General features: G+C 36.5%; 1 protein-coding gene and 1 pseudogene across 1 annotated transcript; both read right to left on the reverse strand.

Annotated features, from left to right (window-relative positions):
• Nucleotides 1-2,970: 2,970 nt before the first annotated feature.
• Nucleotides 2,971-8,906, reverse strand: LOC118617686 (annotated as a pseudogene).
• A 3,493-nt stretch (nucleotides 8,907-12,399) lies between these two features.
• Nucleotides 12,400-14,194, reverse strand: LOC118617421 (60 kDa heat shock protein, mitochondrial-like). Its single transcript, XM_036243339.1, is given in 3 exon segments — nucleotides 12,400-12,572; nucleotides 12,575-13,834; nucleotides 13,837-14,194. Coding segments are annotated over 3 exon segments (1,710 nt in total). The 3' UTR covers nucleotides 12,400-12,480.
• Between the last annotated feature and the right edge of the window lie 3,998 nt (nucleotides 14,195-18,192).

The following is an 18,192-nucleotide window of genomic DNA, read 5'->3' on the forward strand; positions in this document are numbered from 1 at the left end:
GGTATGGAAAGTGAGATCAGTGTTGTATTCTGGAGCATAAGTTAGTCAACAGAGATGGAAAATTTGCAGTGTAAGATTCCACTGTAGTTATGTAAAATCTGCATTGTGTAAGGTTAAATCTACTGGCTAAAGGTAAATAAACCTTGTTAGGTCTCCTCAATACACAATGACATTAAAAAAAGAGCTAAAAAGCCAGACAGAGACACAGACAACTGTAACCCTAGGGTGTAGGTAAACTAGAAAGGATTTATTATTCTATCTTGTTTACTCTCTTCTGTGATAATTTACTCAAAAAAAAAAAAAAATCACAATCAGGCACGGAGAGAAGGACAGCAACAAATATACCCGTTTCCATAGTTGTTGAGAAAATGAATGCCATTTCATTAATGCTCTGTGTCACTTGATTAGTCAGTAAATCATCGTCATTGTGAGGAGCACACACACAGAGCAAAAGAGAAAGTGTGAGTACAATGTAGTCGGATAGACTTTCATGTTCCTTCCTCACCCTGGAGCTGTCCAATCTTCGCTGCAATGGCACCCTCGGTTGTTTATTTTTTATTTTTTTCCTTTATTGATTTTAGAGAGAGAAGAAAGGAGAGGGAGAGAGAGATGAAAGAGAACATGCCCTCCACTGGGGATTTGGCCCACAACCTGGGCATGTACCCTGACCTGGAATCAAACTGGTGACTTCTCGGTGCATGGGTCGGCGCTCAACCACTGAGCCACACTGGCTGGACTGGCATCCTAGATTTTATACTCAGTTTTAGGAAACTGGTCTTTGTGTATATTCCCTAAACCTCACCACCAGATTTATTTCACCTTACAATTTCTATTTTCCTCGTAGAAAAACGCATATACTCCTGTTGATCTGCCTTGGGTAGAATGGGTGTCTAATCTCCCACAGCTGGTGTAGCCGTGTGATTCTAAGCTGCCTCTGCCCCAAACACACATACAAACATGCAACAACTCGGTCACCACAACCACCAACAACTCTTCTGTGGCCACCGGAATGTTCTCTTTCCCCAGGTTACTTAGAGTCAAGTTCGGTGAGAGTTCCCTGTGTTTATCCTGCCAACAGAGCTCATTGATTTTCAACCCTGGCTATCTATTAGAATCACCTTGTGAAGTGGTTTAAAAAAATAAGACCAGTGTCTGGGCCCCACATGAGTCAAATAAGTCCTAACATCTGAAGATGAGAATAAGATGTCTCCCCTCATGTGATGATTAAGTCCAGCCGGGTAGAGAGCCACAGAGTTTCCTCCGGTTCTACGGCGTGGCTGCCTGGGCAGGAGAAGTTCTGCTCAGCTGAACAGCCCAATTTGGGCACTGACATTGCCATAACACAAGTAAATTGGATCCTCTTGCTTGGTGAATGGCTTTTAAAATCGGAGTTCTTTAACTTGAAGTATTGCAATGCCAGCTAAAACGTGAGTTGATAATGTGTGAATCACATTGTGAAAGCAACTCACTGTGTGATGTCCAGTTCACTGAAAAGCTGGCTTAATTTTTTGTGCCTAGCACTTAGTGGTAGGAGCGTAATACATGTGTTGAATAAATAAACATCCTAAAAATATTTTACAACTCTTTTTTTTTTTCCTGCAGTGAGAGCATCTTAATAACTATTATTTAATTTGAGGTGGGGGGCTCCTTCCTTATAATGTCTCTGAACCAAGAATGTCTTGAAAAGCTTTGTTGTTGTTTTCTGTGGTGGTGGATTGTCATTTTTGTTTGTTTTACTTACTATTTCAGAAGTCTGTACACATTCTAGAGCTATAACACTCCTAACTGCCTCTTCTAATGCCATCTATAAAAATGCTATCACACACTGCTCTTATAAAAGTCTGTGTTCCTTGAATGAATGCTTTGTGTGACTATAAATGTGAAAATACGGTCTTCTAGGTTCATTGCCGTGTGTAAGGCTATCTCCAGGGGATGGGGAGACCTTTACTCTAGGGTTGTTTATTCTGTTCCATGGCAAAATTTTCCTTCTTCCCTTCACATGCCGACCTCCTCCCTAGGTAGACATTAGAAGCTATTTGCTTCCTCACTGGGTGGTTTTTATTTCATTCTTCTTGTGTAGGAGGTGGTTTGCCAAAAATAAAGATTTGGATCAAAACAATTTAGTCAGTGATTACACGTAGAAAGCCAACGCTTTCTTTCTGACTTGCTGTCTCGTGTACATTTAATTACCCCTTACGACTTTTAGCTTATAAGCATTTGAACAAAAACTTAATTTCAAGGCTTGTAGGGAGGCTTTATTTCTGCAGGAACACTCTAATTCTCTTGGCAGACCATAATACCTAGGATTAAAATATAATAAAGTAACATTATTAAGTTTTCTTAGTGCCAAGTTTTCAGCTACATGAGTATGAGAAACAAAACATTTGCGGAGGGTGATATTGCTTTGAGAGTCTTTAACCATGAATAATATACATAAAACTGTTTTTTTGGGTTTTTTTTAGTTAAACTGTTAAAGAATGGATTAATATTCACAAACAGAATTAACCTTACAGATATCTGAAGAAGGTATTTCTAAATATTTTCAACCACCATTCTCTTACAGTTTAGCAATGGGACTTTATATAGTTCATCAGAATATATTATGTATACAAATGAGTTCTAAAAGATGTTATTGTATGATCTATTTCAAACCGAAAATGTTTCAATATATCTTTAATATTGAATACACTGAAACATATCTATTCCATTCTTCACAGGGTTTTCTTATCGCTGTACATGTATTTTCTCAGCATGAATAGTATCTGCCAAAAATTTCTCCTCAGAGAGGAGTGGTCCAAAAGCCTCCAGGGATTTTTCTAAGTAAGTGTTATTTTCTCAAAAGTTTCTAGAAAAAAATAAAATTATGCAAACTGCTATGTTCGTATAATTGATGCAACAGTTTAAGGAGGAAATAGAACAAGCTGAAAGTTACCACCACCTATTTCTTGGGAAATTGGGGTATTTAAAGGGCTAGTGGACCTCTGAAATAATTTTCGTATCATTTTTCGTTATCCGTAAAGGAGTAAAGTTCATGAGTCCGCTGCCTTTCCCGCTGCTGCTGTCTTTGTAAGATGCGGCATTCCATACGTACCATGGAATCTCTGATGGGAAACTCAGTTTCTGAGGGAACGGGGACCAGATCGTGACAGGTGAAGAGCAAATCTCTGGTTAAAAGACTTGATTCTTGAAAGTTTTATTACTATATTCATGTCTAGTAGATGTTATACGAGATGATTACCCTTAGAAGACTGCAAAGGATGTCATCTAGGTTCCAAAATTAATTTTCAGCTACTTATACCTATTAAGCTCCTTTCAGAAGTGGGGAGAAAATATTTCCTCTGGTGTAGGGATGGGGAGCACTCCTGAACCTTAGCCTACCTCCATGTCTGTGTGTCTAAATTGAGCCACTATTAACGACTGACTTTTTAGTTATAGTGACATTTTCCTTTTGAAAATGAAATTTTGTATGTTAGCAAGGCCCTGGCTTTGTTTTTATTTTAATTTTTCTTGGGGGGCATGGTATTGATGCATTTTCTGTCACTTTTTTGGTCTTTTAAGTGCATTTATCAGAAGAACGGAGGATCTTTAGGGTCTGGATTTGAGGAAGAAAATGGAATTAATTGGGTTTTAGGTGAAAATGAATGTATCCACCCACCCTGAGCAAAAATTGTTATGTGGAATCAATGATAGGACCTTGTTTTTCTGTTGTACATTTTATGGATTCCCAAAACAGGTTTCAGATAATCTGTGGGCTGCCCTGAAAACTGTTTTATTTTAATATTATAAGAACCCTTGCTTTTACCTATACCCTCTGTGTATTTTGATGGTACTGAGAAGAGAAATGACTCAGACAATCTCTTCAAGGAGTGTCCTCAAAGAGTTTAAAACACTTCCTCCCTCCCTCCCTCCTTCCCTACCTCCTTCCCTTTCCTTCTGTGTCTGTTTCTTTATTTTCTTCTCTCTTCTTTAATGAGGAGGAGGGGAAATCACGATGAAAAACATTAAAACATACCCGTGTTAGAATGTGATATGTACCAGAGGAGAGGTACAGACAATTTGCAATGACTTCTTATAATAAGAAGATTCTCCCCATATTTTGTGGTGAAGAGGGTACAAGAAAAGATATCTTGAAAGAGAAGGTCTTTTTTACCTAAGCTTTTGACCAGTCTGGACGGTGGGTGCTATGCTGTGGTGAAACAATGAGATGAGCAAAACCATGGTAGTAAGAAAGAAAAGTGGTTTCCTTTATCCAGAGGAAGGCACGCATGTATTGACAAGTTAAGTCATCAGAACAGATAATTCTTTACAAGTCACATTTTTTTCCACATAGATGAGGCATCTTGGGATCTGACGAGAAATGAGGTAGGAACACATTCCAGGTATTATTTTAAATATTGGCTTCGGAATTTGTAATTGAGCATGTTCTAATTATTGAAGGTTTCTGAGCAAGAGACTGATCTTTGGACATTAACCTTTCATAGCATAAATTTGTAGGATGAATTTAAAAAAGAGGTACTAGAGACATAGAGACAAAGAGATTTTTTTCTTTGTATATATTGTATACATTGGTTGAGTAATAAGAGTCTTTTAAAAAGTGGTGAAATTAGGTAAATGAAGGAGCGAACAGAATTGAGAGGCACTGAAGATGTAAAAAATGACTTACCTTGTTAACTGATTAGAAATGGTGATTAGGATAATAGAGACAATGAGTCAAAATACACTGTAACATGTTAAGCATGGGGGCCGATGAGAATCGTGAAGCATTAAATGGAAATACAAAAGTCTGGCGGCCTTGCTGAAATAATGAGTTCAGTTTTGGACAGACTGAGTTTAATGTGGTCATGGACACACAGATGGAGATGTCTGTAAATATTGCCCTGGTGTTAAAGCTTAGCATCTACACCTTCTGTGTGCCTGCCCGGATCATTCTTTTTTCTTTTTTTCCAGTGTTTATCCCTTTAATGTATTGGCTCTTCTAAATATTACAAGGTAGGATGGGAATTTTAGGGGTAGGGCATAGAGGTCTTCATTCTTTTTTCTTTCAGGAAAATTAATCACCCACAGCTCTTAATGCCCCACCCCTTTTCTGGCCCCTCCAAGGGCACAGCTGGGTAGGCAGCCGGCATTGTGACTTGTCTCTCAGCCATAGCTGAATACTTGGCCCGACTGGGGCAAATCAGAATCTTCTCCACCACTCCCCAGAATTCGATTTTGGGTTTCATTACTTAGGGTCTATATATATGTATATATATACTACTGAGACAGATAAATATAACTAATAAATATAAAATATAATTGTTATGCAAAGAAAGATACAGAGATGAGTGAACACATGAACCCAGGAAAAGGGATATGTACATACACATATAGGCAAGTTCTCTAAAGTAAATGAATAAATTCAAGATAGAAAACAATGTTGGCTATGGGTACGATACCATTTATATAATTGGCTGATAAAAATAACTGTTGCTCAATTCTAGCAGCTACTTCTTGAGATATTGTTCTATCTCATATTGGCTTTGCCTTCTTAAAACTGTCACCAATATATTAGGATGGGCCTCAGGAGCTATATTTTCACTAGGTGATACTGACAGACCCAAAGTTAGACATTTTTACCTGACATTGGTAAATCCCACTTGCCTTGAAAAATCTGAAACTATCTGAACTGAGTGACCCACAGAAGAAATGTGATTTTGGTCATGTTACACTATTCTCTAGTAGAAGTGAGCATGCCAAGGTCTCCAGTGGGTAGTTTGGATCTTCTCATTGTGATAACTGTGGATCAGACTTGGATTTTATCATTTAATCCAGTTTTTCCATGGTGATTTAAACAAGAGTCAAAACAAACCTGACTAATTCAGCATATGCCAGCAGTGGAAAGGAAGCTGTAATACACATGGGCGCTGGTCCCCGAACAGGCGGTCTCCAGGCACCTGCCAATCACAGGCCACGTGCCAGCTGTTACGGGGAGTCCAGCAGAGCAATGGCATCACGTTCGGCTTTACGGCACTTGGTTTCCGAGGCCTTTCCCTATACATGAACTTTTTTTGGTCTACATTCACCCCTTAAAGTATACTTATCTTTACTTAGACTTCACAAATAGCACATGTCAGGGTGAGAGGTTACATGACTTTCCCAGGACCTCGTGACTAGTGAGTGTCAGTGGGCTTGTTTCCTAGGTTTTCTGATTTCAGATCTCTATTACTTTCTCTCTATATTATGTAAGTATACTTATCAATTCAAGCAGTTACTGAAGCATTACCCGGAATTTGATTCTTACATTTTAAATTAAATAAAAAAAAATATAATAGGCTTATCCTAATGAGCCTTTAATAAAGCAATAACAATATTAAATCTATAAAGCTTTATGATTGTGTGTTAGAAATTTCATTCTTGTTCTTACAACCCTTCCTTCAAAACTCTGCCTCTTTCCATAACCCTGGAGTGTGTAGCCCTGTGTTTCACACAAACTCAGTCCTTTGGCCTTAGTTTATAAGATCAGAGATCGATGTCTTACTTAAGCATCGTCTCCCTATGAAGAATTGTGATTTAAAGCATATATACTACGTTCTAAGTTCTGGGCATAGGACATGTAAGACAGACAGACTCAGGAGCCGAGATGGCAGTTTGGGGTGCACATTAGGACAATGCACGGATGGCTGAATTAGTAGAGAACTCTAATCTATAAAAGTGAAGGTGAGCAGAGAAAAGCAGAAACTACAGACCATTCAACCCACGAGAAAAGAGGGGGAAATTAAGCAAAAGTATATGCTGTGGGTACTGTTTGTCTAGTTCCCAGGTCTCTTTCCACAGAAGGCTCAATTTTACTTGTTCTCCGGCTCTATGCAAAATCCCTATATCCTTCCTCCAAATCCTCCTTCAGCTAAAATGGGTTTTGTAACAACATGGTGCCTGTTTAAGAAAACATTTACATATGTTAAGCAAGTGGCGCTAAAATATAATATAGATTAATCTAGCAATAATAAAATAAATGCAAGTTTGTGTCTCTACACGTTTTATTTTAAATGACATTTTGGTTGTATCTATAATCTAATATACATAATAATGTTAATTTTTAAAAATCATTATTTACAAAATAATTCATGAAATAATTTACTATTATTGAGGAATTACCAAGCACATGAAGCATTTACAGCTTTGTCAAACCATAAATATTGATTGTATGTGATAGCAGGTTGGCAGTTCTCCAAACATAATAATCATGATTCTCTCCGTATTAATTTTCTAGGGCTGTCAAAAAAAAAAAACAAAAAAACAGGCAAAGTGGACAACTTAAAACAATAGAAAATTATTTCTCTCATAATTATTGAGGCTAGAAATCTGAAAAGCCCTCTAAGGGCACTAGAGGAGGAACTGTCCCACGCCTTGCTCTCAGCGTCTGGTGTTGCTGGCCGGCCTTGGTGTTCCTTGTCTGTGTGCACACCACTTCAGTCTCTGCCTCTGTACTGACATGGTGTTCTCTCGGTCTCAGTCTCCTCCTCATAAGGACATCAGTCATATCGAATTAGGGTCAGCCCACCCTCATTTATTTTTTTTCCACAAATATAATTTTTTATGTGTCACCATTTAATATCTGAATTTTGAACAGATTCTTGGACTGCATACATATCTGTCAGCTCGTTCAACTTTAGCACCTGTCTCAGCCCCAGTAGCTTGACCAGAACTACTATCTTCACCATGAAGCTCCATGACTTTTCCAATTGAATCTTGGGCTCTTTCAGCATTTTGACTTTTCTAACAAAGACCTCATGAAGTGGAAAACCAGATTGGCAAGCCTTTTCTATGTCTTTTCCAATGCTATCTGGAATCAGTTTATTGACCACTTCTTTCAAGTAATTTGTCTGTACCTCTTGGGTCATGATTTCCATCATCTTCTGGATTTGGCAGACCTGTTGATACTGAGCCTAAGAGGTCTCCTAAATCTGATTGTTGTGTTTTCTAGTGAACGCAATACAGAGTAGACAAAGCAAATAATCATTGGTAATCTGGACATCAATATGTGCTTTAATCATGGTCTGCCATATTTTTGCCCTTGGAGCACAATGTTTTGTCCTTGAAACACATTTTTTCATTGGTAAGATCCATGACATGAAAATTAGTCAGTAGTTTTTGCCTTGAACATCCTCAGTAATTCTCTTAAATTTTCTAAATGCAACTTGATGTATTTTATAGACCAGACATCATTCCTAATGACAAGGACTAAAAAGAAAGGTGATAAGGATTGCTAGAATAAATGGAAAAACAATAATAAAGTCATCTTAGAATCTGAAATAAAAAAGGCATTGCTGAAAACAGAAATATACAGTATAGGCATGAGACAACCAAGCCAAATGAAGTTGGCGAAGCGATATGGAAGAAAACAGAGATTTGAGTGACCATAACTGAGTCCCTGAAGGAAAGATTGGAAAGTATATTAAAGGTTACAGAGGAAAGCTTTCCTCATAATAAGTCATAAAAAATTGATCCAGGTGCATTCAACACTGATTCATGCCCAGTTAATCTTTTTGGACTTTAAAGATTTCCATTGGGGCATCTGGGCCAAAGATCACATCACGTACAAGAAAGGAAAATCTCTATAACTGCATTCAATGTAAAAGGCACTGACACAAATTCTGCAAAAGTTCTTGGCAATAGACATATTTTTCAATGTGTACGAACACATGGAATATAGCACTCATGAGCTCTTCTTTAAAACAAACAAAAATATAAACCATGAAACTGTAATCCAACCAATAAGGGATGGATAGGGAACTGCCTAGCAGACTCCATCACAGAGCTCTCCAGGGGGCAGCTCTCTAGACCATGTTCAAATCACTGAATCTCACTATTATCAATAATGGTGCTGGCAAACGGCTACAGTTTACTCCAAATGTCCTCAGATTCATGGTTACCAAGCAACACTGTTAAGCCATATGTTTTATGCCCTGACCCATGGTCAATAGCATGCAAGACTTTTAGTATAACATCAGGCTACTTCTGCTGCATGGACTGCTGGAATAAGTTCTCACAGGACCGTTCCCATTCCAATCCTATTCTGATTTTTTTTGTTTGTTTCTATACCCAAAATACATACTTCTAAGCCTCAAGATGCACATGTATTTAATTTCAGTTCAGTCTTCCAGATTGCCTTGCAAAATAGATACAGCCATTTATATCCCAATTATGCACAGGAATTCTTGACCAACCATATTGTTGCCAACACTGGGTGATATTACTCTTCTACTTTATGGACATACAATAATTTTATTGTTTATTTTTATTACTCTGATGACAGATGTGGTTGAGCATCCCTTTCTTTACTTTATTCCCAATTTAGTTCTGTGAAAATCCTGCTTATCTATTTTACTTCTATTTACAGTGGAATTTTCAATAATACTCCATTGTATTGGGGGGAGGGTATATTTTATATAGTCATCTAATCAGTTTCAGATGTTGTAAATATTTTCCTGTATTTTTAAATCTATTCTTTAGCTTTGTGGTTGAACAGCAATTCTTAATTTTGATTTAAATCCTTACTTATCCCCACAGATTAAATGCTTTGGGGGATCTTTGAAAATAAATCTGTCCTATCCCTAAATGTGGCTCTGCTATTTTTCTATAAAAGCTTTACATTCTTCAATCCATGTGCAGTCTTCCTTTGTATTAAATAATATTTTCTACAGAGAATAAGTTAGTTTTCCCAAAATCAGTCTCCTAATCAATCTATTATTTCCCATTGCTCTATATTATCATCATTACCATAATTACAAATATATCAATACATATCAATTAGAATTCTATATTGGATAGGATAGATGTTTTTAAAAAGTATAAATTTCCAAGAACTTACAAATAAACCCTAGAGATCTAAAGCACAGTATAGTGAATATAGACAACAATATTTTATTAAAATCACCAAATTTGCTAAGAGACTAGAACTTAATGATTCCAAGCATTAAAAATAAAAACTAAAAAAAAATAATAATAATAATTATGTAACATGCTAGAGGTGCTAAATATCACTACAATGGCTATTATACTATATAAAGGTATGAAATTAACCTGTTGTACACCCTATGGTAAAATATATGTCAAATATATTCTAAAGAAAAAGAATGTGTTTGTTACTCTTTTTACTTTTTTAAGTTGAATTAGCTATTTGTAGACTTTCATATATTTCACAAGCAGTGATATGTGTTACAGCTGAAATTTTTATTGTGACAGTATTGGATTTGTAGATAAACTTGGGGCAATTGTTTTTGTTTCTGTTTTTTCTCATGTTAAATCTTATCTCTATTGAACATTATATCTCTCCATTGCTAAAATATTTCTTTATGCTTTTTATTAGAGTTTTAACATTTTCTTTACAACATCTTTCATTCTAAAAATAAAATTTAAATCACATGTCTCCTATATTCTTTCTATCATAAGACTGGCAGAGGAAAGTTGACCCTTGAACAATGTAGGTTTGAAATGTCTACTGTATGTGGACTATTTTCAATTAATATACAGTCTGTCCTCCATATCCCCTTGTTTTGAGTCAACAAATTCAACCAGGTACAGACGTGAAAAGACAACTATATATATTGTACTGTGCCACCTTACATATGGGTCTTTGAGCATCTGTGGATTTTACTTATCCATGGGGGTCCTAGAATCAGTCTCCCGCTGCACCAAGGGAGGTGTTTAGTTCAGTTTTGGAGAGATCAGAAGTTATATATGAATTTTTGACTACACAGGACATGGTGTATTGTTTAAAGTTCAACTCTATATAAATATTTGACATAGATAATGAATAAATTAATCAACATTTATTTCTCAAACCAAATACATTTTCTCCAGTAATATTACGAGTCTTACTAAAACAATATTAATAACTGGAGAAAATCTAGAAAAATACTAAAAAGCATGAAAGTAAAACAAAAATGAACTATAATCCCTATAGCCAGATATAAATCATCTATTTTTACAGATTCAAACTAATAGGGTTTTATATTCTTAATGCTGTAATTAAGTTTGAAAAGACAAAGCACCTCAAACATAATGATTCTAGTTCCAGATTATTTTATAAGATGGTCCCCACTTTTCTTTCCTTCTAAAAAGTAAGAGCTTAAGTTAGTGTGACATTCCATAAGAGAAATAGTACAGGAATAAAATTATGTCAGTTGTAGCCAAATTGAGCCATAGTCAGTGTGCTGCCTTATACGCACTCACATTCAATGTAGATGATCAACTTATAAGAAGAAAAACAATGGCATGCATTCCTGAAATGTAAAATTAAGAGTCAAATCAGAATAAATAAAAATGAAAAGGTTGGCATTACCATGTTGTCTTTTCTAGCTTATAAATGTGTGTGAAAAAAGCCTAAAGATCTAGTGATATATACATTTTTAATTTTTCAGACATGTAATTGCTATTAATTATGAATTTTTTTAATGAAAAGGTCAAGCACTATGAGTATAGAAAAACCTGTTATTTCCCATCTATATTGCACTAGAACACTTACACTTATTTTGACATTTGAATGGAGTTTCAAATGGTTTAGCTTTATTTATTTTTTATTTGTTTTAAAAGATTACCATATATGTATAACATGAATCAGAAAACTCTACATTGTAACTATTTACTTTTATCTAGCTTTTCAGTTACTTTTCTTACTATGTAAACACTCTTACTATTTCCTTGGGATATGCTTCCTAATAGCTAACAAATATTTAAAAAATTGTTTAGAAATGCTTTTTGAGGCTTAGAGGTCTTCTTTCTTTTCTATTTTTGAGCCATGATTGACAACTACTATCAGAGATAAGTTATCATTCATGGTGCATAAAAATTAGAATAATTTTAAGTAATATTTAGGCATTTTGATGTATACTACAGTAAAATATTCATTCCTGACCCAAAATTACTGAAGACTGGAGACCTACTTTTGAAGAGGGAAGAAAACAAAACAAAACAAAACAAAACAGAAAACAATTAAGTATTTAGAAGAAACATCTAAAATATAAGTTTATACTTGACAAAAGAAAATATTTTTTTTAACTTTAAACAAATTTTTATTACACAAAGGTACATAATTGGATATTTCTCTGCTTTGTACACAATTATTCTTACTCTCCACAGAGTAATGGCAAGCACTAAAATCCTGATTTTAACAGAATAGTAGTAAAAATGCCTCAATGATTTAAGTTGAAAGCAGTACATTGGTACATGGCTCTTGCACTTAGTTATCAGGAATGTACAAATGTATTTTTATTCCAAAATACAAAATAAATTATCTGTAGGCGTGGACAATGACAGCAGTAAACCACTGTATTGTCAACTGAAACCAGTAACTGATGGGTATAGTGACTTTCTTGAACATCAGCCAGCCTTTTCTTCAGTCATTTCTTTCCACTGACTTCTCTGAAGTTATAGGTGAGGAAGACTGCCTTGAGCTTCCTCTCAGGTTCTCATTAATGATGGTAAAGCACCGTTCTAGGATTAGAACATACCACCACCCATGCCACCTCCCATTCCACCCATCCCACCCATTCCAGGGTCTTTCTCCTCTTCAGGAATTTCTGTGACTATGACTCTGCTGTTGTTAACAGAGAGGCTACTCCAGCAGCATCCAATAAAGCAGTTCTTACAACCTTAGTTGAATCAATGATTCCTTTTTCTACCACATTCACAAAATCTCCAAGCATAGCATCATAACCAACTTCTGAAGAGCTTTGCATGATTTTCTCAACTATCAATAATCCCTCAACACCTGCTTTCTTAGCAATGGTCATTGCAGGAATTTTGAGTGCTTTTTAAGTAATTTCTATACCATTTTTTTGACCTTCATTAGCTGGAGTTAATGAGTCCACGGCTGGAATGCACCGAAGCAAGGCACAGCCCCCGCCCAGAGCAATGCCTTCCTCAACTGCAGCTCTGGTAGCATTGAGGGCATCCGTTACTCTGTCTTTCTTTTCATTCACTTCAGCATCACTTGTTCCACCAAACTTCAGCACAGCTACTCCATCTGAGAGCTTTGCCAGCCGTTCATTTAGTTTTTCCTTTTCATATTCACTAGTTGTGATATCTAACTGCTCAATGATTTCTTGAATACGTTTTTCAATTTGAGTCTTGTCGCCTTTTCCTTTCAAGAGCATGGCATCATCTTTGGTCACAATGACTTCTCCAACTTTTCCTAAATCATGAGGCTGAACATCTTCAATATTTAGAGTCAATCCTTCTCCAAACAATGCACCACCAGCAGCAATAGCCATGTCTTTAAGCTGGTTCTTTCTATTGTCACCAAAACCAGGAGCTTTAACTGCTGCAACCTGAAGACCAACTTTTAGCCTATTCAAAACAAGTGTACTTAGAGCTTCTCCATCAACATCTTCAGCAATTATGACCAAGGGCTTACGGTGAGCATTGGCAATTTCAAGAGCAGGTTCAATGGACTGAACACTGGAAATTTTCTTTTTACTCAATAGAACATAGGCATCTTGGAATTCACATTCCTGACCTTTTGCTTTATTAACAAAGTATGGAGAAATATAACCTCGATCAAACTTCGTGCCTTCAATAATTTCTAATTCATCATTCAGTGTTTTTCCATCCTTTACTGTGATGACGCCCTTTCTTCCAACCTTTTTCATTGCATCCGAAATTATGTTGCCAATTTCTTTGTCTCCATTTGCAGAAATTGTAGCAACCTGAGCTATTTCTTCAGGGGTTGTCACAGGTTTAGACTGTTTCTTGAGTTCAGAAATTGCAGCATCAACAGCTAACATCACACCTCTCCTGATTTCCACGGGATTAGCACCTTTGCTGATCTTCGCAAAGCCTTCTTTGGCAATAGTGCCAGTACCGTAGCAGCTGTGGTGCCACCCCCAGACTCTTCATTTGTACTATTGGCGACGTCTTGAACAAGTTTAGGGCCAATATTTTTATATTTATCTTTTAAGTCAATAGACTTTGCAACGGTCACACCATCTTTTGTTACTTTAGGACTTCCCCAGCTCTGTTCAATAATTGCTGTTCTTCCCTTTGGCCCCATGGTAACGGCTACAGCATCGGCTAAAAGGTCCACACCTTGAAGCACTAAGGCTCGGGCATCTGCACCAAATTTTACATCTTTGGCATAAGCCCGAGTGAGATGAGGAGCCAGGGCCCTGGACACTGGCCCAATCTGGCAAAGGGCTTTGTGTAATCAAAGCATTTCTGCGGGGCAGAGGCAGGGCGTGAGCAGTGAGGAAGGCCATCCGTGGTGAGTGAGGGACAGAGTGCAGGGTGCACACTAGATTTTTAAGAAATGAATTCTATAGAAAGAAAAAGCACAAGACATAAAGGCAAACATTAGTTTGCTTACAATTAATACAATGTTTTAATATTTATTTCTATTTATGAAACACAAGATCCTATAAACAAAGGACAAGATACAGACAGAAAAAATTTTTTTCAAAGCACACAAACAATATAGTTTTGCTGTCCAGAATTTACAAAAATCCCTATAAATCAATTAAGTACAAAAAGAAAAATAAGTAAATTGCATAGCATTGAATCGGGTAGTGCACAGTAAAGGAAAATTAAAAAATATATTAAAAATATATATATTTTGCTCAAACTCATTACTAACCTCACTAATCAGGTTATCATTTCACACCTATCAGATTCAAATAAAAATGATATTCCAATGTTGGGCAGTAATTTGAAAAATGGGAATTCTTATTTGCGGATGAAGAGGCTGGATAACATAAGTATTCAAGAGCATTGGCTATGGCTTCAGTCACTAGTATTTCAAACCTGTTACAACCTTACAGTTATGTGCCTGGAGCAAGCTACTTTATCTGGCTGGGAGACAACTCTCCACGGGTCTGCAGCATATCTGCAGATCTTGTGAGTGTAGCACTTTGCTTAGAACTGTCTTTTCAAGGATATTTGTATAGTAAACAGTCTTTGAAGATACAGTGTCTTCCTCTAGCAAGAGAAGGGGCAGGCATGCTTACAGAATATTAGCAGAAGTTTCCTAAACTCACTATTCCTCTCGTATAATACAATCTACTGCATTTGCAAGTATTATCTGCCCCTCTTTGTGAAGCCTCGTGGCAACTGGATTTAGGAGCCAGTGCAATAAATGCTAATATGCTGAAAACTATTACTATGAGCAATAAATTGTCTTCTATAACCCAGGAGTCTCCTGTATGCTACAACTATCTATGAATCTTTGGCAGGCTAATTTGTCAGCTTGTAAGTAAGGTGAAATCTCAGACCTTCACAGTTCTTTGCAAATGTCTCTTTGCCTAATTTATTTATTTTTCTCATCTGTAATGGAGTGGGGTGTACGTGTGATATTTTCTATTCATAGGACCAGTACTATTTTACCTAAATTGAAAATATAAAATGTTTAGAACAATAGCGGGTACAGAGAAAGTGCTCAATCTGTTTCTGTGTATAGAAAGTTCTAAACAGTACAACGCTTCACTGTGTATTTTTATGACTGTATGCATATGTAATAATAGGTTTTAAAAACATGTAATAATAGACTCCATGTATGTTGCAGTTGTTAATTCTGGGAAAGTAAGAGTGGGTTAAAAGTTTACATAGGGTGCCTCAATTCTATCCTGTTTCACTGTTTTAAAAAGTATCTCTAAAGCAAATATAAAAAATATGTTAAGATTTTAAAAGGCTGGTTTTTGTATACATAGCTTTTTATTTTATTATTATGCATACTGGCCTCTGTTTTTAAAATACTTTATGAATATACATTTTGAAAATATGTGTAGGACATAACTATTTTGAATATAGGTCTAAAATAGGACCTAAAAAAATCAGGACTCTTGTATCCAATTTTCCACCTCCTTATCTTTAGTCCTGGTTTTTTTTTTCTGGTACTAAATTAGCTTACTCTATTCTGTGGTGGTTTTAAAGAAGCGCTGCTGTGGGAAGTCCCAAGGCTGGGTCACAGGGACCATGCAGCTTCCACCCCATTTGCTGGAACACTCACTCTTGGACCCTGAGCCCCCATGGGGTAAGTGAAACCACTCAGAAACATGCTGCGATTAAGCCAAATGTGGGCACTTTGGGTCACCCTAGCCATCCAGGTAAGACAAGAAGCCTGTCTGGTTCCGGATCTCAGCCATTTAGTCACCCTTCCCCTCTCCCACTCCTGTCCCCCCAGAGGCCCCTGACACTGTGTCCCATGGACAAGCGATCCCCGTTATGCCCTCTCTCCATTCCTAGAGCATCATATAAGTTTTTGTTGCTTACTAAATTTGGGGACATTTGTATGTGGCAATAGAAATCTCCTCGTTAAAATACCTGGTTTGGCCCTGGCCAGTTTGGCTCAGCGGTTAGAGCGTCGACCTGCGGTCCGTAGAGACCGGGGTTCGGTTCCCACTAAGGGCACGTACTTTGGTTGCAGTTTGTCCCGGCCCTGGTTGGTCGTGCGGGTGGCAGCCACTCGATGTGTCCCTTCACGTCGATGTTTCTCACTCTCTCTCCCTTCCTCTCTCTCCCTCCCATTCTATCTGTACAAAAAATGGAAAAAATATCCTCGGGTGAGGATAAAAAAAAAAAAAAAATACCTGGTTTGATGGGTACAATGGTGGTAAAGCTAAGGGGAGCACACATGTGATTTAAAGATATTCTGCATTTCAAAGTACGAGAGAAATCCTGCATATTGTAAGTAGAACTATGGATGGATAAGAAAGAAAATAAACAAAGAAACAGAAAACAAATGTATAGTAATATTGAACATGTTAATGTAGTGTGATATATCATCACTGTCAGAAACAAATGAAAATATTTTGAGATCAGCATCTTTAAAACCAAGATGATCATAACTGAAATGCTTCAGCATTTAATTGTTACAGGTAAGAACACAAGTAGGTCATATTTTTCATAGACCAGGGATGAATCAGGTATTATTCACAATTTTTTGAGATGTTTGAATTCTGCAGTGCTTGAAATTATATATACTGGGTATCCCCAAAAATGTATACAGGTGTCTGTAGATTCTGTTACATTTTGAAAATGAAATGTATTTTAATAAACACTGGTTTTATAATTATTCAAAGTTGTGTATACATTTTTTGGGATACACACACACACACACACACACACACACACACGTCATTGTTTTGCGTTTGATGGGTGGTTAGTAACACACACTCTATGAGTTTTCCAGTTTGAAATTCATCCTGAATCAAACTTGACCAAAATAGATTTAGATATCTTTATCATTTTACATTGAATGTCTTCAGAATTGCTTTCATTATAGCTCTATTTTCTTAAAGCAAAGCTTTAAGATAGAGCTGTATTAAATTTTATATCGTAGGTGCATTTCAGGTGTTGTTGAGGATATTGGATAATACATAATGAAGACCCACAAGAGAAATGTTGCCAACACTTTATTACCAGAACAAGGTGCGTCTGTGCAGAGTAAATGACCCCATGGTGTCATGGAGGTTATTCTTCACGCGTTGCTTTCACCACTGAGAGTTCAGAGCCAGATTTTGACCCCAGATGAAAATATGCACAGGAGGTTTTGTTCTATGTATTAACATTTTTGTTTATGATTCAATTTCTATTTTTTCTTTGCTCTAAATGTTTTACTTTTTAATCCTGTTATTACACTTGTCATTATCAGTTGCCTCAAATTCTCTTTTCTAATAGTTTTGGGAGAAAAAGAAAGAAAGAAAGAAAAGGATGGAAGGAAGGAAGGAAGGAAGGAAGGAAGGAAGGAAGGAAGGAAGGAAGGAAGGAAGGAAGGAAATTAATTTAGAGAACATTAAGCCCAGTTTTGCTTTACTATAAAACTGGACAAAGTGTACAATGTTAAGAGAAAAATCACATAAATAATTTAAGGAGTAAAAGAAAATAATTGCAAAGGACAACAGAAATTGTAGGAAACCATAAGAGAAAAGTAATAGGCAACTTAGTTTCTACATTTAAACACACAGAAGTTTTTGTGAAGTCTTCTAATCTTTTATATGCTGTGTCTGTGACCTTGGGGGCTTAAATAAGAAAAAATCATGAATAACAGTTAATTGATGGAAATGAATAGAATTGGAATGTAGGTGAAGATTTTGAGCCAAGAGCAAAAGGTCGCAAGAAAAGTAGAATTTTTGACCTGGCTGCTAACACCAGGTAATATATAGCTGGCTAGTATGAATAAAAAATGAGGGACTTTTTCATGAGATTGAAAAAGATGAATGA

The sequence above is a fragment of the Molossus molossus genome, unplaced genomic scaffold, assembly GCF_014108415.1.
Source record: "Molossus molossus isolate mMolMol1 unplaced genomic scaffold, mMolMol1.p scaffold_m16_p_5, whole genome shotgun sequence".
Lineage (NCBI taxonomy): Eukaryota > Metazoa > Chordata > Mammalia > Chiroptera > Molossidae > Molossus > Molossus molossus.